We start from the raw sequence: 19688 nt of genomic DNA on the forward strand, positions 1-19688 counted from the left end.
AAAATATTTATTTATTTATTTATTTATTATTCCAGACAGGGCCCAAAATCCAGGTCTTGTTGGACTATTACTGGAGGCATCAAAATGATGCCTCTGGAAGAAAGAGGATTAATTTGTGACAAAGTAGGAAAATCCTGCTTTTTCCCCAATTAATTTGATACTCCAATGTATCCGGGTGTTCCTGAAAGGCCTGGATCTAATGGGGTACAGGCCCTGTGGGACTCCCAGGTTGCCCCTGGTGCCCCTGGTGGCCTACTGGAGAGGTCTCATGGTGCCTGGTAAATTTTATTTTTCTTTTAAGGGCTTTTTTTGGCAGGGGGGGGGGTTCAGTTCAGTGAACTTATGCTCTCCCAGAAGTTACTGAGAGGGCATATGGACACCCAACTGAGAAAGCCCTTTTTGGGGACAAAAATGTGCCCCAAAGCAGGTTTTAAAAACCAGCTTTGGGGCACATTTCTGTCATGTCTGGAAACACCCCCAGTTACTGAAGACTTAACTTTGTGGTACAGATTTATCAGATTCAATAGGTGCACCAGCAATGGCATGTCTTCTACTGTGGTAATATACTTGGGATGAAATTGTTCAACAGGCTTCTTCTTGAAGAAAGCTTATAGTCATTTTAGCAAATGCTGTCTTACTGTGTAAAAGTCTTTGAAAAACAGTCAGGTTTGGAAAGCTATTCATAAATCAGGATTTATTTAGTGCAACGTTTGCATGTGGTTTCTGCATAGAAATACAATTTCTACACTCAAAATCTGGATTTTACACACACAAAAATGGCATCAGTTGTTTTTCTCCAAGGAAACATTGGGGTGGATGTGACAGGTGGATAGATACCTGTTACAGCTAAGACCTCCACCAGTTTGTTTCCCTTCTCTAGCATTTTTCTCAGATCCAAATTTTAGATTAGGTTCACATATTAATGTAGTCAAATAAAATGGCTGTTGTGTAATCCAACTGCAGGTGTCCAGAATCATTATTTCAGGATTAGCTGTCAATTGTGTGCAAAATTACTGAAATGTGGAAGTCACTACTAAATTAAGCAAAGAGACGCCACCACCAGTGTGATTATCTTCCTTGCTAGAGTCCCCAGACCAGTTTACTGAGGTTCATCTATTGCCCATCTTCTTGTAGCTACCACCTCAATTGAGGGAGTCGAGGCATAGTTAACTTGCTTAGTTCCTCTCTACTGATTCTCACAAAGTTGTAAAAAAGGAGTTATTGAGAGTTACTGGTGACCTTTTGCATTTCTTTAGTGAACTATCCATATCTTGACATGTTTGGGGATAATTAATTGAAAAAGATCCTTGAAGTCACACACACATACACATGTGTCAGGTTGGGGCTAATGCATCTTTAGATGGTCACAGAATTAAGCTTGAAGTGAAATTAGAAAAAAAACATCTGGCTAAAATAGTGATGCACAAGAAGAGAAATCTTCAAGGGATTGCCTGCGTCTCAGGGGACTGGATGCCCATGACCTAATGCTTCCATCCTTTGTCATTCTCTTTATTTATCATTCTCTCTCTCTATCTATCTCTTTATTTATCATTCGCTCTCAAAAAGATTGTAGTCTCTTATTTGCAAAGTGACTTTTTCATAGGAAAAACTTCGATAATGGGGCAACAAAATTGTGGACTTTGAATAATGGCGGAAGCATGCAACTATCTCTCCTATCTCCAAGCCCTAAACGGTTCCGGCCCAACCTACCTATCTGACCGCATCTCTGCCTATGAACCCACCAGGACTTTGAGATCTTCCGGGGAGACCCTGCTCTCGATCCCGCCTGCTTCTCAAGCTCGGCTGGTGGGGACGAGAGATAGGGCCTTCTCGGTGGTGGTTCCTCGGCTGTGGAACGCCCTTCCTATGGACATTAGACTAGCACCATCTCTAATGGTATTCCGCAAAAAGGTGAAGACCTGGATGTTTGTGCAGGCGTTTGAGTAATTTAGTGCAATCTGGTAATGGAACATAAGAATGGAACAATGGATGACGAACCTGGACTACGCTTGGATGATGAGATTGGGTACGGTTGTTTTTTGTAATAGTTGTGCATTGTAATTGCTTATTGGTAATTTATGGATAATGTGTTAAGTCAATTGTTATATGTTGTATGGAACCACTGCTGTTTCTACTGTTTTTACTGTTTGTGAACTGCTGTGAGTCGCCTTCGGGCTTGAGATACAGCGGTATATAAGCAAAGTAAATAAATAAATAAATAAATATGATTACAAAAGTCCATTACTGGTTGGATTTAACACTGAATATCCCATGAAAAGAAATGGAAAATCAAAGAAGCTCAAATCTCCACCATTTAAAACCATGAAAACTTTTGGCACTCATGTTAATTTCTTGTATTTTTTCACACTGAAGTCAACTGCTAATTAGAAGATGCAGCAATTAGATTAGAAGGTTGCATACAAGAAAATCCCCTTTCATCCACAGAGGCATTTGCTACATTCTGCTGTCATCTTGAGACCAAATCTCAAAGAACAAACAAACTGGTATTCCATGGAGCCAAATTCATGCCATTATTGCAGACAGTTATTCCTTGTTCTGGAGATCTTCCAAATAGTCCTTTACCATTTATTTATTTATTTATTTACTTATATACCGCTGTTCTCAGCCCGAAGGCGACTCACAACGGTTCACAACAAATAAGAACAGCAAAAATGCAATGCTACAGTGTAAAAACAGTTAACAACCTAACATATTACATAATGTAGTACACGCTTTGGTTACATCCCGCTTAGACTACTGCAACGCTCTCTACGTGGGGTTGCCTTTGAAGATTGCCCGGAAGCTGCAGCAAGTCCAACGCGCGGCAGCCAGATTACTAACGGGGGCTGGGTACAGGGAGCACACCACTCCGCTGTTACGCCAGCTCCACTGGCTGCCAATTAGCTTCCGAGCACAATTCAAAGTGCTGGTGTTGACTTATAAAGCCCTAAACGACTCCGGCCCTGTTTACCTCTCCGAACGTATTCTCCCCTACGAATCATCAAGATTATTAAGATCATCTGGAGAGGCCCTGCTCTCGGTCCCACCGGCCTCGCAAGCGCGCCTGGTGGGGACGAGGGACAGGGCCTTCTCGGTGGTGGCCCCGCGACTCTGGAACTCTCTCCCTCTGGAGGCCAGAACCGCCCCATCCATCCTAACATTTAGGAAACGGGTGAAGACGTGGCTGTGGAGTCAGGCCTTCGATGAATGAGACAACACCATAGGACCCTGGATGGAAGTTTGATGTAGATCCATCTTAATAGGACGACTGACCACTGTAGTTTTATATATAGTGTTATTTTAAAGTTGTTTTTGTAATTGTGATATATGATATTTTAATGAGTGCATATGTTTTTATGGCTGGAAACTGGGCTGAGTCCCTCAATGAGGTTGAGAAGCTCGGTATAGAAAACTGTGAAATAAATAAATAAATAAATAATAAACAATTACTACAATAACCATTCACTATTCACTATCGTCTCATCATCAAAAGCATGATCCAGATTCGTCATCCATTATTCTATTCCAATGTTCATTAACCAATCATTGCACTAATTATTCGAACGCCTGCTCAAACAGCCAGGTCTTCACTTTTTTGCGGAATACCATTAGAGATGGTGCTAGTCTAATGTCCATAGGAAGGGCGTTCCACAGCCCAGGAGCCACCACCGAGAAGGCCCTATCTCTCATCCCCGCCAGCCATGCTTGAGAAGCAGGCGGGATCGAGAGCAGGGCCTCCCCGGAAGATCTCAAAGTTCTGGTGGGTTCATAGGCAGAGATGCGGTCAGATAGGTAGCTTGGGCCGGAACCGTTTAGGGCTTTAAAGGCCAATGCCAGCACTTTGAATTGAGCCCGGTAGCAAATCGGTAGCCAGTGGAGTTGGCGCAACAGGGGGGTTGTATGATCCCTGCGCTCTGCTCCTGTTAAAATCATGGCTGCCAAGCGTTGGACTAGTTGGAGCTTCCGAGCCGTCTTCAAAGGCAATCCCACATAGAGAGCGTTGCAGTAGTCTAAATGGGATGTAACCAGAGCATGGACTACCGTGGCCAAGTCAGACTTCCCAAGGTACGGGCGCAGCTGGCGCACAAGCTTTAACTGTGCGAATGCTCCCCTGGTCACTGCCGAAACCTGGGGTTCCAGGCTCAGCGATGAGTCCAGGGTCACACCCAAGCTGCGAACCTGCGTCTTCAGGGGAGTGCTACCACATCCAACACAGGCTGTAACCCTATGCCCTGTTCGGCCTTGCGACTGACCAGGAGTACCTCTGTCTTGTCTGGATTCAATTTCAATTTGTTCGCCCTCATCCAGACTGTCACAGCGGCCAAGCACCGGTTCAGGACCTGGACAGCCTCCTTAGTAGCAGGTTGGAAGGAGTGACAGAGTTGGACATCATCCGCGTACAGATGACACCGTACCCTGAAACTCCGGATGATCTCCCCCAACGGCTTCATGTATATGTTAAACAACATGGGAGACAATATTGAGCCCTGAGGAACCCCACACGACAATGGTTGTGGTGTTGAACAGGTGTCTCCCAATAACACCTTCTGAGATGGACCCTCTAGGAATGACCGGAGCCACTGCAGAACAGTACCTCCGAGACCCATCCCCGCGAGGCGTCCCAGAAGGATACTATGGTTGACGGTATCGAAGGCCACTGAGAGGTCCAGCAGCACCAACAGGGACACACTCCCCCTGTTGAGCTCCCGGCGCATATCATCCACTAAGGTGACCAAGGCTGTCTTGGTACCATGTCCCGGCCTAAAGCCAGACTGTGCCGGGTCTAGATAATCCGTGTCTACCAAGAATACTTGGAGTTGTGAGGCCACCACACGTTCTAAGAAGGGGAGATTGGAAACTGGCTGATAGTTGTCGAATTTAGTGAGGTCCAGTATGGTTTTTTCAACAGCGGTTTTATTATAGCTTGTTTTAAGCTCGTTGGAATCTTGCCTTCCCGAAGGGAAGCATTAACCACCACCTTAACCCACTCAGCCAATCCCCCTCTGGCCTCCTTTAGAAGCCAGGATGGGCAGGGTGCATGTGGTTGGCCTCATTCCTCCAAGTATCTTGTCCACATCCTCAGGTTTCACCAATTGAAATGAATCCATCAAAACTGGACAAGCAGGTGCTCGTGTTACATCCTCAGAGACTGCCATTAACATGGTATCCAGACCAGAATGGATCAAAGCGACTTTGTCTGCAAAGAACTGAGCAAAAGCTTCACAGCGAGCAGTCAAATTGTCAGGGTTCCCACCTTGAGTGGTGGGATTTAAAAGGCCTCTGACAATTTGAAACAGCTCAGCCGGACAGTTCTTTGCAGACGCAATAGTGGCCGCGAAGAAAGCCTTCTTTGCGGCCTTTATTGCCGCAGCATATGCCCTTAAAAAGGACACAAACCGTGTTCAATTTGGCTCGCTCGGATTCGAATGCCACACACTCTCTAGTTCCCTCTTCATTCGCTTCATCGCTGCCAGCTCCTCGGTAAACCAAGGAGCTGGTTTAGCTCGGCTACTTGAGAAGGGACGTTCCGGAGCGATCGTGTCAATTGCCCTAGTCATCTCCCCATTCCAGAGAGCGACCAGGGCCTTGACAGGATCACCTACCGAGGCGGCGGGAAACTCCCCAAGAGCCATCAGGAATCCATCCGGATCCATAAGCTTCCTGGGGCGGACCAACTTAATTGGTCCTCCACCACTGCAGAGGTTAGGGGGCGCAGTGAGCCTAAATCTGACCAGGAAGTGGTCAGTCCATGGCAACGGAGAGATGGTCAACTCCTCGACACTGCTACCTTCCTCCTATCCCTGGCAGAAAACCAAGTCCAATGTATGTCTTGCACTGTGAGTGGGGGCATATACTTGTTGGGACAGCCCCATGGTTGCCATGGCAGACATGAAGTCCTGAGCCACTCCTGAAAGGGCTGCCTCGGCATGACATTGAAGTCCCCCAGTACAAGGAGCCACTGGGACTCCAATGCCAGGCTCGAGACCACCCCCGTTAGCTCAGGTAAGGAGACTGTCATGCAGCAAGGTGGACGGTACACTAACAGAATCCCTATTCTGTCCCGGTCACCCAACTTCAAGTGGACGCATTCAAAATTTGTTGACTGCGGGATGGGGCTCCTGGTCAGAGGGATGGAATCTCTATAGACCACTGCAACCCTGCCTCCCTGCCCTCCGGATCTCGGCTGGTGCTGCACAGAAAAACCTGGCGGGCAAAGCTGGGTCAAATTCACGCCTCCAGCTTCGTCCAACCAGGTCTCCGTAATGCACGCCAGATCTGCCTGTTCATCCAGGATTAAATCCTGGATGGAAGTTGTTTTTCCATTGACAGATCTGGCATTCAACAGCACCACTTTCAATCCAGAGGGACCGCCATCCTGGTTACACCAGTTTACCATATCAGGAGACCGGTTTGGAATTACTAATGTTGTTACATGATCCCTAAGCCAAATTAAAGGTCTATAGTCAGGAAGAAATCGAGATCCTCGGCTTCTCCGAATTCCACCCGCAGCTCTTCCCTCCTCTGTTGAGGAATGGGTAGCTGCACCTCCCGGGTGCCCGCACACGTTGGCCCACCCTGGAGCTCCCGCCGCTCCGGGGGCAATCCTTGTAGCCCTGTGCCACACCCGGCTCCGGCCAGGGGCACCAGGAGTGTAGTTTGGTGGGCGATTGCGGCTCCCCCCGGCCCTCCTCCTTCCTCATTGCTCTCTGCCCCTCACCCCCAGTTCGTCTGGGCCTTGGGACATGTCTCGGGTCCCCGGTCACTCCTCTCGCTCACTCTCCACAGCGACTCCACTTGGGGCCGTGGTTCCTCCACCAGAGGGGCTAGGCGCTCCATTAGCCTCGACAGCATAGCAAGGGTGGTCTCCATAGCCATTACCCTCTCTTCCAGATATTCCATTCTCTGGGGGGAGGGGAACTCTAGGTCGCTGCTTCCTCTCAAGGCCTCCCCCAGGCCTTTCGCTCACCTCTGGGTTACTCCGTTGGGCCAAGCATAAGTGGATGCCACCCTTTCAAGCTCTGCCTCTGCCTCCCCAAAAGGGAGTCCTGTTCTCCTCCCACCGCTCCGAGGATGGGGTTCTCCTCCCCCGACGGGGCTTCATCTTCATCCATAGTGGCACCTCACCGCGAATGTGGGATGCTAAGGCCGCCACCCTTTCAAGCTCTGCCGCTGCCTCCCCAAAAGGGAGTCCTGTTCTCCTCCCACCGCTCCGAGGATGGGGTTCTCATCCCCTGACAGGGCTTCATCTTCATCCATAGTGGCACCTCACCGCGAATGTGGGATGGTGCAAGGAATCTCAGCTTAAATGTCAGCTCACAGTAGCTGTTCCCAAAGAAGACACAGGACTTCCATCCGTTATCAGCAAAGAACTTTACTACTGGATACATGAACATTCAGAAAGCCGAGATTGACCAGCAGTGGCTGGTCGCTCCTTATATATACACACACCTACATTTGAAATAACAGTACCCGCCAAACCCAAACCCCACGCAATGTTCCCGCCAACAGCCAACCGTCTCCGTCCAAGGCCGCCAGCTGCAGGGTTCTTATCAGAGCCTGACGTCGGGACACTAGTTTTCCGCGCCAAAACCAAGGGCCTGGAAACAGGATCCTGACAAATGCATATGAAGATGTTGTTAGATGAGATGACATGATTTGGGATAACCCATCCTATCAGTTCCTAGGTGTTGTATCTCAGAATAAGATTCACCTTGCTCTCAACCAACACCAACCACAGCTGTGAGGTAAATAGTTTATTGTAAGGTTTCCAAACAAAAGGCAGTTCATAAGCAGTAAGAAGATCAATAGAACAGGTTACAAACAGTCTTTAGAACTAATCCAAAAATCCATACAGACAAGGCAGGAGACATGAAGCACAGGTTCAGTGCAAAGTCCAAGAAACAGCATGAAGAAGCCTTCCCAAGGAGTCTTCCTAAAACCAGGAGCTTGAGCGAGCAAAAAGCAACGTTGAAACTGACACCGAGAAATCCCCAGAGCAGAGCCTATATTCACTAAACATCAAAACAAATCAGCTTTCCAACCAAACTGATGATCTCAACACTTGGCCGCAATCCTTGGGCTCCGTCTCAACACCTGGCCACCTTGACCCTGGTTCTCAGAGTCTGTGGTATCATCTGCATTCCTTTCCTGTGAGAACCGCGGCATCCCTACAGATACAGGCTGTGACTGAGAAAACTGAAATCCAACATCTGCACCCTCATCCCCATCATGCTGTTGAACCACAACACTAGGCATCCTTCATTCTCATAAATGTGGGCCTTTGGTATCTGCAACGGTTTGGTTCCAGGACCTTTGCAGTTACCAAAATCTGTGGATGCCCATGTCCTATTATGTACAATAACAGTTAATTAGTGTCCCTTATATAAAATGATATAATCAAAACTTGCTTTTTTGATTTTTTAATGTTTTCAAGCTGTCGATGATGGAATTTGTGTATGCAAACTTTATAGATGTGAAGGGCCCAATGTATATCCAGACTACAATCATATTATGGACTTTTTAATTAATTAAGAGAAAAATTCAATGTTGGAGAAAGGCAACTTTAAAAAGACCCTCCCCCAAATCCTTTTGAAAGATCCAGTAACAAAATGTGCTGCCCTAAAGTCAACAGTGAAAAAAATTCATTTTGCTCTCTGTAAATTCCAATGCCTTCCCCAACAGCAACCTTTAAATCAATGAGCAAAGTAATAATAATGGACCAAAATCAATTATGCAGATTCTACACTTCCTTTTGTTCCTGGTATCATACTTGGCAATCATATCAGGCAATCTTCTTATCATTACTGCAGTAGCTTCAGATCATCATCTTCACACCCCAATGTACTTTTTCCTGATGAATTTGGCCATTCAGGACTTAGGCTCTGTCTCAGCTGTCATACCAAATATATGGCCAATTCTCTCATGAATACCAGACACATTTCCTATTATGAATGTGTGGTCCAGGTTTTTGTCTTTGTATTCTTTGTGGCATCAGATTTCTCTCTCCTCATAGTTATGGCATATGATCGTTATGTTGCCATCTGCAATCCTTTGCATTATAAAATTGTAATGAATGGGCAAGCCTGCACACAAATGGTAGCTGCTGTTTGGATCACCTGTCTTTTCTATAGTGCATTACACTCCGGAGGTACTTTTGTAGTTTCTTTTTGTTCTAATGTTGTCAATCAGTTTTTCTGTGAAATTCCACATTTATTAATTCTCTCTTGTTCTGACTCAAACCCACTTGAAATTATTCTTCTTCAGATCACTGCTATTATAATGTTAGGGTGTGCTGTTTTCATCATCATTACATATGTGTTGATCTTCAGAACTGTTATGAGAATGCCTTCTGCCCAAGGAAGACAAAAGGCCTTCTCCACCTGCCTCCCGCACCTCACTGTGTTTTCTATATTTGTTTTCACTGGATGGTTTGCCCACTTGAGGCCTCCCTCTAACATGCCATCTGCTCTTGATTTAACATTAACAGTGATATATACCTTTGTTCCACCAATAATGAACCCCATAATCTATAGCATGAGGAACAAAGAGATCAAGACTTCCTTAGATAAACTTTAAGTACATTTTTCTGTTAAAAGAATGTTGTGTATGTGTGTGTAATTGTAAATTGTGGATTTTCTACATTGTTCCATTTTTGTGGAAAAAAGAAAAAATCATATACAAATCTTGGAGTGTGGTCTGATTTTTTTAACTTTTACAATATTTAATCTGTCGGCTACCACGAGCCAGATTCAGTTTCTCTCATTTCAAATCAGTTACAAGGATATTACTTTTTGCCTGGGGTTCCTTGCTCATTTTTGTGGTTTCATGCATTTTTATCAATGGCATTGAATTCTTGCCAACACTGTGAACTGCCCAGAGTCCCCTGCGGGGTTGAGAAGGGTAGTATACAAATATCGCAAATAAATAAAATAATAAATAAATAAAATAATAAGTTTAAGAACCCTATGATGGATTTGTTTCTCAGCTGTATGGAGTCTAGTTGCTTGCTTTAAAAAAAAACTGTTGCAGTTTACTTTTAGTCTCCTGGTAGGACATTAGTCTGAATTTTTAATATTTCCCTTCCCTTATCACCAGAAAACACTTTAAAAATTATGATTTTAAAACCTTTTAACTACTCAGTTTTACATGAAGGATCAGAGATGATTAAATATTAACATTGCTGATAGAATTTTTATTACATGGGAAGCTTGAAATCAGAGTTTAAGCTATCTTTCCACTTGGATTACATACCCAGTGCTATTCATGTTTTATGATGCAGGGTTGCCCAATTAAGTTCAAAATAAACAGCCCAGTCCCTTATCTGACATTCATGTTCAACTAAGTGTTAGTAATTATAACAGTTGTAATGTGTTGTGGTTTTCCAATGGCTGCTGGAGGAAAGATAATCATGGAAGCTATTGAGAGAATGACACAATTGACCAAAGGAACAATTGAGATGCACCTTATATAAAATTTACTGTTTGCATATAAAGGGTAAAATAATGCTTGTTCAGGGACAAAAATAAATCATAGGATACATTAGAAACCATTTCTTCCCCATTTTTTCTTCCCCAACCATGAAATCCTGAGGCCACCTTGTCTGGTGTAGCTCAGGACTTCATGGTTGCCATGATGACCATGGCAACCAGGGCCTGTCCCAAAGATATCGGGCGGGGCATACTTTAGACCTAGTATTTGTAACAAACGGAGATAACATTGGTGTGGAAGAGCAAAAAATTCTTCCATTGTCATGGACCGACCATCATCTGATCAGCTTTAGACGATCTGTCGCCTCTAACCTCCGCAGGGGTGGAGGATCTACTAAGATGGTCCACCCCAGGAGACTTATGGATCCAGAAGGACTCCTGATGTCTCTTGCGGATCTGTCTGTCATGATAGCTGGTGATTCTGTTGAATCTCTGGTGGATCTCTATAACACCGAGATGGCCAGGGCGTTAGACACGATTACCCCTGAACGTCCCCTCTCGCTGCGCAGAGTTAATCCAACTCCTTGGTTCTCTGAGGAGCTGGCATTGATGAAGTGATCGAGATGGAGACTAGAGTGCATTTGGCGGAAATCTCAGAATGTTCCAGACCAAACACGGGCTAGAGCCTCTATTAAGGCATTGGAGGCAGCCAGGAAATCTTTCTTGACTGTCTGCATTGCATCTGCAATAAATAAACCAGCTGAGTTGTTTCGAGTTGTCAGGGAGCTCCTTCACCCTCCTGGGATGGAGGAGCCCCTCGACAATCCAACCATTCGATGCAGCGAGTTCGTGCATCATTTTGCAGATAAAGTTGCTCAGATACACTCCGATCTGGACACCAACTTTCTTACAGTGTCAGGTGAGGTAACCGAGGCATCTGTCAGTTTGATCTTACTGGATTCATTTCAACTGGTGCAGCCTGATGACATGGACAGGATCCTTGGAGCGGTGAGAGCGACCACATGCATGTTAGACCCTTGCCTATCGTGGCTTATAAACCTTGCCAGAGAAGGATTGACCGATTCGTTGTCAAAGATAATAAATGCTTCACTGGAGCAAGGGCAAATTCCATCATGCCTAAAACAGGAAGTAGTGAGACCGTTCCTAAAAAAGGCATCTCTTGATTCATCAACTTTGAACAACTATCGGCCAATCTCAAATCTCTCTTTTTTTGGGCAAGGTTCTGGAGTGAGTGGTTGCTTCTCAGCTTCAAGGATTCCTGGATGAAACCGATTTTCTGGACCCATTGCAGTCTGGCTTCAGGTCTGGTCACGGCACCGAGACGGCTTTGGTCGCCTTGGTGGAAGACCTCCACAGAGAACTTGGCAGGGGGAGTGCAAACTAATTGGTTCTCTCGGACATCTAAGTGGTTTTCGATACCGTTGATCATGGTATCCTTCTGGGATGGCTCTCCGGAATGGGTCTTGGGGGTACTGCATTGCAGTGGCTCCGGTCCTTTCTGGAGGGCCACACCCAGTTGGTGAAGCTGGGGGATACCTGCTCAGACCCCTGGCCTTTGACCTGTGGGGTCCTGCAAGGTTCTATTCTTTCCCCTATGCTCTTTAATATCTACATGAAACCGCTGGGCAAGGTCATCCAGAGTTTTGGAGTGTGTTGCCATCTCTATGCAGATGACACACAACTCTACTACTCCTTTCCACCAAAATCCAGGGAAGTGCCTGGCCGCTGTGATGGCCTGGATGAGGGCCAACAGGTTGAAATTGAATCCTGAAAAAACAGAGGTCCTCCAGGTCAGTCGCTCGGCTGAACGGGGTATAAGGTGGCAATCTGTGTTTGATAGGGTTACACTCCCCTTGAAGACACAGGTCCGCAGTCTGGGGGTCCTCTTGGACTCAGGGCTGATGCTTGATGCTCAGCTGTTGCCGGTGGCTGGGAGAGCCTTTGAACAGTTAAAACTTGTGCGCCAGCTATGATCATACCTCAAGAAGTCTGACTTGACCATGGTGGTCCACGCCTTAGTTACCTCAAGATTAGACTACTGTAATGCACTCTATGTAGGGCTGCCCTTGTTCAGAAACTACAGCTGGTGCAAAGGTTGGCGGCCAGATTATTAACCGGAGCAAGTTACAGGGAGTGGTCAACTCCCCTGTTTAAACAGTTCCACTGGCTGCCAATAAGTTTCTGGTCCCAATTCAAGGTTCAGGTTATCACCTATAAAGCTCTAAATGGTTCAGGACCTGCCTATCTCATAACCGCCTCCTCCCCTATGAGCCCACATGGTCCTTAAGATCTTCCGGGGATGCCCTTCTTTCGCTCCCACCCCAGTCTCAGGCACGGTTGATGGGGACGAGGGAGAGGGTATTCTTGGAGCCCCCCATCTCTGGAACTCCCTCCCTAGGGAGATCAGGCAGGTACCCTCCCTAGCCGCATTCCATAAGGAACTAAAGACGTGGATGTTTCAGTGTGCCTTCAACTAATGACCCCTATGACAAATGATTGTACCATGATCTGTTTTCACCATTTAATCTGAATTCCTATATTACATCATTATTCATATATGTAAGTTAAACTGAGATGATCCTGATCCTGTTTAATTGCTCTGTTTTCATGATATCTCCTGTGCCATTTATGTTCCTACCCACCTTATTGAACTATCTACCCTTTCATCAATTTGTATGCTGGCCTCCCCCCCCCCTTTCCAAAATTGGTTTGCTGTTGCTTGAAACCTGTTTATTACTGTTATGCTGTTTGTGCTATTTTAATTTGTAATATGCTGTTGTCTTTGCTTTTAATCTGTATGTTGCCTGGGCTTGGCCCCATGTAAGCCACCCTGAGTCCCTTCGGGGAGATGGAGGTGGTGTAGAAAAATAAAGTTCTTCTTCTTCTTCATTAAGAGATTTTCTAATATTAGAATTTAAATCTTCCATAGGAAGGTGTGAGTAAGCATTGAGAGGGTACAGATACACAAGGTATTAAAATAGATTTAGGCTGGAATTCCATGCCCACTTACTATGGAGGAAGCTCCTTGAGTAGTCAGTAGGATAGGTATGCAAGGAATTAGCTAAAGTTTTTTAAAAAAAACCCATCCTGTTGAGGAAAATGAAAATTGAAAATGTCTTCTCCATTTGTGCCCTACTTCATAGTCCTCTTCACATTTTAATTAACTATACACTCCATTAATCTCAACCACACCTCTAGCACAAACCATATCTGTATCAACACGCAGTCCCACAACTGTTATGGTAAAGCTCTTGCATGCATATCAACCCAGCCAGTTTAGGTAGTGCTGGCTATGATTCATGGCAAAAAAGCTTGGGAGCAAAAGCTAGTCTGTGTGAACTAGTAGTGATGCCAGGCATTCAGATGCTATTGTACTGTAACTCTCATCTCAGTTTCCTATTTTGTCTATGTTGAATGGTGTATGTGCATGCGAAAAACAAGGTGATTTAGAAGACACATGTCCCTCAACCTGGAATAAATACTAGGGTTAGAGAGCAGCTAAAGAGTGTTTCTACCTATTGCCAATGGAACCTTAGCGTACTTATGCCATAAAATATGGGCCATTTTGCATAAAGCAATGCTTGTTAGGAACAGTCCACCATTCTCAGATACCATTGTTTTGGTAAATATATCAGCAATCACATACTAGGGTATGGTGGAGGGAGCAAAAAATCATTTCTTTTTCTGTATACTTATAATATTGTCTTCCATCAGATTGCTGAAATAAAACCTCCAGAGATACAAGCCTACATTAAATAATAAAGCCTCCAGAGATACAAACATACATTAATAAATCACTCCCCTCCGGTGTAGATGATCTGTGACTGTGAGCAATGGAAGGGTATCTCTAGCTTCAAGAAGTCATTTTATAGCAGTACTGCTATAAAATATTACAGCTCACTGACTGATTCTACATACTGGACCAGAAAGGACACAAGGAGGAAAAAAGAAATTCCTGAACAAGACTGGAGAAAAAGTAAGCCAACTGAAGTTTAACCTTACAAAATGGTATGGATACCAATAGCTCTAAATGGACCACTAACTGTACTGCTGTTGATTCAGCAGTACAGTTAGATCAATGGTTGTATAGGTGAAGGTATTATATAGTTGGAAGTATTTTCAGCATTCTGTACTTTCAAAATTTTGTCATAACAGTATTATCAAAAAACATTTCATGCAAAACAGGGAAATTGATGGAGGATGTATATCTGGGGAGGGATATAATATTAGAAAACTTCAATAGATCTTGATTAAAAATGTCTGCGCTCTATCAGTTTGATTTGTTTGTCTTTATTCTAATGTCCCATTGTCCATAATATTGATGATTTTCATGCCAATCAAAACACATATTTGAAGAGTACTGCAAGCTCAGTGCTATAAAATGTCTGGGCTTTATACAATTGAAGATTGTTGTAATCATGTATGTATGTACATGGGAATAAATTACACTTATTTTAAACTTAGAAGACAACAGATGACCTGTCAAGAATTGCACAGTTAATAAGCAATTTAGTGAAGACATAAATAGCCATTATCTGACTCTCCAGATGTTGGATTGCTTGCTGTATAATCCTACTTTATCACTGGCCATTCAAGCTAGGATTGACAGCAAGAACTATTCAGCAACAACTATTCAACAACATCTGAATGAGGTACCTTTACCCATGGGCTAAGGGTAACTCATTCCATATATGCATCAAAATTATTCAGTGTTCTGTATTTTTGCTGAATGTTAAAGTGGAAATACAGTGGAGAAAGATAAGGGAGGTAAGACTGAAGACCACAGAACAGTGTTTCTCAAGCTTTTGAATATGGGAGAATTTTGCCAGTGCCAGACTTTTGAGGAAAAAGGTTCAGCAGTGGAGAAGTTCTGGGACAACAGAACATTTGTAGGAGAAGCAGCAAGCACAAGAATAAGGTGGCTGGCCCCATGGCAATGGGTCCACTAGTCATCACAGGCATATGTATGGTTTATACTCAGCTCACTGACAGCCTCATAACCTAAAACAGTTGAACAGCATGATGGTTTCTGTCCAAACTGTAAGAGTTGGACAAGAGTAAGACATATGGACAACAGTAAGACATGAAAGAATCCAGTAGCATCTTTAAGACAAATTGGGAGAAGATTTTTTAATGATATATCTGATGTAACAGATTGACATTTTATGCTTGAAATTTCTTCTTCCAAGTGTGACTCAAAAGTGCCATTGGGTTCCTTTGATTCTTTTAATGCTAATAGACATTAAACAGCTTTATCTTTGAACACTAAAGCATAATGTATTATAATAAGATCAATTCTATGTAGGCAATAGTTCCAATCCCACTTTAAAGAGATAGCTATATTAATCAGTATACAAATACAAAGATGTGTTGTTAGTAGTGGTAGAAACTGATCACCTTTCAGACTGATTCATTTTAGCACAAGCTTTCATGGATTTCAGTCCACTTTTTCAAATGGAGTACCTTGTGAATTCTACACTTAGGCACAATTACTTGGTAATAAGGGTGGACTCAGAATGTAATGGATATTCAAAGATTCAAATTGTGATAGCGATCACAAACCTTCAAAAGGTTGAGCAAAATGATAAAGCAGACTTGTTGAGATGTCTCAATGTGTTGAGTCTTCAGGTGGTCATATGACACATTCTATGTCACTCAAAATCTTTGCTATTGTGCAGACTGAAACATTCCATAAGCTGTACATTGTTTCACACATAACAAATAAATCATTCTGTAAACAGTCTTGTCTTGCATGATTGTATCATCTTAAATAATAGCAAGTTTCTGTATTCTATTACCTTCTGCTGACATGCTTACAACTATGAAATTGTGTTTAAATAATGACTTGAATTCTATTCTCCATCAGTGCATCTGAAAAAGTGGAATGGAACTCAGGAAATTCCTCTTTAATTGGCCATTTATTATGTTTTCTCCTTTAAATCTCATATGTTATTAATGAAATGATCCTTGTTGGGTAAGTATGTGACTCTAACATTAAACTTTATCTTCTCCTCTAGAAGTGGAATGCACCTCAGTAATGAATAATCAGTCCTCCATTTCTGAATTTCTCCTCCTTGAATTCTCAGCAATCCGGGAACTGCAGATTCTACACTTCCTTTTGTTCCTGGTACTGTATTTATCAATTTTATCAGGAAATCTTCTCATAATCTTCGCAATAACTTGGGATCACCATCTTCACACCCCCATGTACTTCTTCCTGATGAATTTGGCCATTCAGGACTTAGGCTCTGTCTCAGCTATCATACCTAAATCAATGACCAATTCTTTCATGAATACCAGACATATTTCCTTCTCGGGATGTGTTGCCCAAGTGTTCTCCTTTGTGTTCTTTGTAGGATCTGATTTTTTTCTCCTTACAGTCATGGCATATGATCGGTTTGTTGCCATCTGCAATCCTTTACATTATGAAATGGTAATGAACAAGCAAACCTGCACACAAATGGTGGCTACTGTTTGGATCACTGGTCTGTTCTATGGTGCTTTACACACTGGAGGTACTTTTGTTGTTCCTTTTTGCTCCAATATTGTCAATCAGTTCTACTGTGAAATCCCACATTTACTAAAGCTCTCCTGCTCTAACACATACCTAGTTGAAGTTTTTGTTCTTGTGATCAGTGCCATTATAGAATTAGGATGTTTTGTCTTCATCATAATTACATATGTGCTGATCTTCAGTGCTGTGCTAAGAATTCCCTCTGTTCAGGGAAGGCAAAAGGCATTGTCTACTTGCCTCCCACACCTCATTGTATTTTCTATATTTATTTTCACTGGATGGTTTGCCTATTTGAGGCCTCCCTCTCATACTCCATCTGCTTTTGATTTGGTTTTAACAGTGATATATACCTTTATTCCACCCTTGATGAATCCTATTATCTATAGTATGAGAAATAAAGAGATCAAGACTGCCATAGCAAAGCTATTGATTTCACTATTTTCTTACATGGAAACCTATTTCACTATTTTTATGTAACTATGGGCCCATCCAGACAGACTCATAATGCGGGATCTGTCTCTGTTTTACTGGAAGTGTCCAAATTATACTTCCAGTAAAACCAAATTAATTTGGAACAAAGCAAATTTTCCCTGATTACTTCTAAATTAATTAAACACCTAGCAAGATCTGTATCTAAAGGTAACATCTGGATCTTACCAGGCATGAGCCTGGTGTGGATTGGGCCTGGGGACCATGTCACACGATCCCCAGGCCCAATCAACATAGCCTTCTCAGTTTTTCAGGATTCAGGGACCCAAAAAACTGAGAAGGAACCCATCTCCTCTCACCAAGGCCCCAAATAACTCCTAAAAATAAAATAAAACTTATCCCCCCCGCCCTCCTGGTGCATCATTTCCTTGTGCTATGGGAACGTGAGGAGAAACATAATGGTAACCAGGTAAGTTTTATTTTATTTTTAGGGGTTATTTTGTGAGGCATCGAGATGGCATGTAGTCTCTCTCCCCAGGAAAGCCCTTTTTGGGGGGTGCAGTGGGGACTCAAACCCATGCCAAAGCTGGTTCTTAAACTCACTTTGGCACAAGTTTTAGTCTTGTCTGGAAGCACCCCATATGATTACGTTACTTTTATTTGTGCATGAGAAGGAAAAAAATAAATGCTTAATTTGGAATATTTCTGAAAAGAGTGCAGAACTTAGTTTACGAATCTCAGATACTGGGATACCTGAGATCAGAATTTCAGCCATTTGCCCTCATGAACCACATTTATAGATGCTTATAGACTTTATAACTTTGAATTGCCTGATCATGTTTAATAAGGGCTACCAATCACACATTTTCTTTGATGTTATAAATTCTAATTACAATGCATAAAGGAGACTATGGTCTCCCACAGAACTCAATGAATGTCTGATGGTAAGAGAAGTGTAACCAGGAACATTGTACATATAGACATATACAGGCAGCATATGGATTCCCATTACTTGGTGATGGTTCTTGATCAGTCATGCTCAGTCTGTGAACCATCAGTGGCTTAACTCATTAAATTCATGGCATAAAACTATGGACTCCTGTTATCTATGACATGAGAATCAAAGAGGTCAATACTGTTGTAGCAAAGGTATCAATTTCACTGTGTTCTTTCATAGGAATCTATTTTATTATTTCTGTGTAATGATTAGTTATTTTTATTTGTATGTGAGAAAGAAAAAAACACAACCTGTCTCAGTTATCTCATATACTAGATTTTATGTTGTTGGAATCATTTCATACTATAATGCTTGAAGTCTGGAATACTGGGCTTGAAAATTAAGTCAGTAATATTAAACTGTGCAAACTGGAACTAGAATTCATTGCCATTGACACGAATAAAGGAAAACATTTCATTGGTGGAATGATCTCTGATTCATTCATTTTGAGAACAGACTACGGCATTTCCTAAGAACATTGTGGATCCTGTCAATGTTAACCCCTAAAGCCATATTTTATTATGTACACCATCAAACCTACTCTTTCTGTTGCTTTCAAGCCTTCTAACAGCCTGGATTTTTCTCCATTATGCTTGCTATTTCAGAATGACAGAAGTCCAACACATCATGAAACTGTGTCCTTTTGATCTGTTGAATTCAGTTTTGTTACTGATCTGTTCTGTCTTATCTCTTCTTCACCCAGGTCAACATGTATATAGTTGAGCAATCTTCACAAACTTTCACAATTTTCAATAAGAAGGCAATATGAAATGCTGTTGAGCAATTCGAAGCTGGTTGAAAAGGTCTATCCATGACCAAAACACGATGGCTTCTTTATCAGAAACATTTTAAATATATTTGAATAGATTTATAATATTTGATGTACCAGAGAGGCACTACATCCTCCATGCCTCCTTCATTCCATATCAGAAAATATGATCTACAAAATTCAGCAATAAAGCATATGCTTTGCATGCAGAGTGCAGCTTTAGTATTTCTATCTGAAAATAAGAGCTATCAAAGAGATTGTCCACACTAGCCTTTACCCAAAAGTGGAACAAAAGTCAACCTGGATGTCTAGATGATGCCCAGGGACATCCAGTTATTAATGAAGGGTAAGTTGGGCTGAGCCAAGTCGAGGAATGCTCTGGAGTTTCATTGAAGTGAGTGTGGCAGCAGACTGGCTCCAGAGCGAACTGGTCTGCTGTCCAGATGGCTCACGACCATCATTTCCTTTTCCCTGCACTCAGTGGCACAGGAAAAAAAGGGTCTGAATCAGGGCTGTTGTCAGACTGACCCA

General features: G+C 43.0%; 2 protein-coding genes across 3 annotated transcripts; both read left to right on the top strand.

Annotated features, from left to right (window-relative positions):
* Positions 1-8731: 8731 nt before the first annotated feature.
* LOC132779553 (olfactory receptor 14A16-like) lies at positions 8732-9576 on the top strand. Its single transcript, XM_067469494.1, is given in 2 exon segments — positions 8732-8903; positions 8906-9576. Coding segments are annotated over 2 exon segments (843 nt in total).
* A 6223-nt stretch (positions 9577-15799) lies between these two features.
* Positions 15800-17439, top strand: LOC132779410 (olfactory receptor 14A16-like). 2 transcript variants are annotated; one of them, XM_067469495.1, is made up of 2 exons: positions 15800-15815; positions 16484-17439. In XM_067469495.1, exon 2 carries the CDS (start codon positions 16486-16488, stop codon positions 17437-17439), a length of 954 nt encoding a protein of 317 aa, XP_067325596.1. In that variant the 5' UTR covers positions 15800-15815; positions 16484-16485. The 2 variants fall into 2 exon arrangements, with proteins under 2 accessions (XP_067325596.1, XP_060639087.2); XM_060783104.2 differs by lacking the exon at positions 15800-15815 and having other exon boundaries at positions 16486-17439.
* The last annotated feature ends 2249 nt before the right edge of the window (positions 17440-19688 follow it).

The sequence above is a fragment of the Anolis sagrei genome, chromosome 6 (assembly GCF_037176765.1).
Source record: "Anolis sagrei isolate rAnoSag1 chromosome 6, rAnoSag1.mat, whole genome shotgun sequence".
In the NCBI taxonomy this organism is placed as follows: Eukaryota; Metazoa; Chordata; class Lepidosauria; order Squamata; family Dactyloidae; genus Anolis; species Anolis sagrei.

Excerpts from the sequence above, each read along its gene's own strand:
- LOC132779410 (XM_067469495.1), top strand. The coding sequence starts at position 16,486 with ATGAATAATCAGTCCTCCATTTCTGAATTTCTCCTCCTTGAATTCTCA.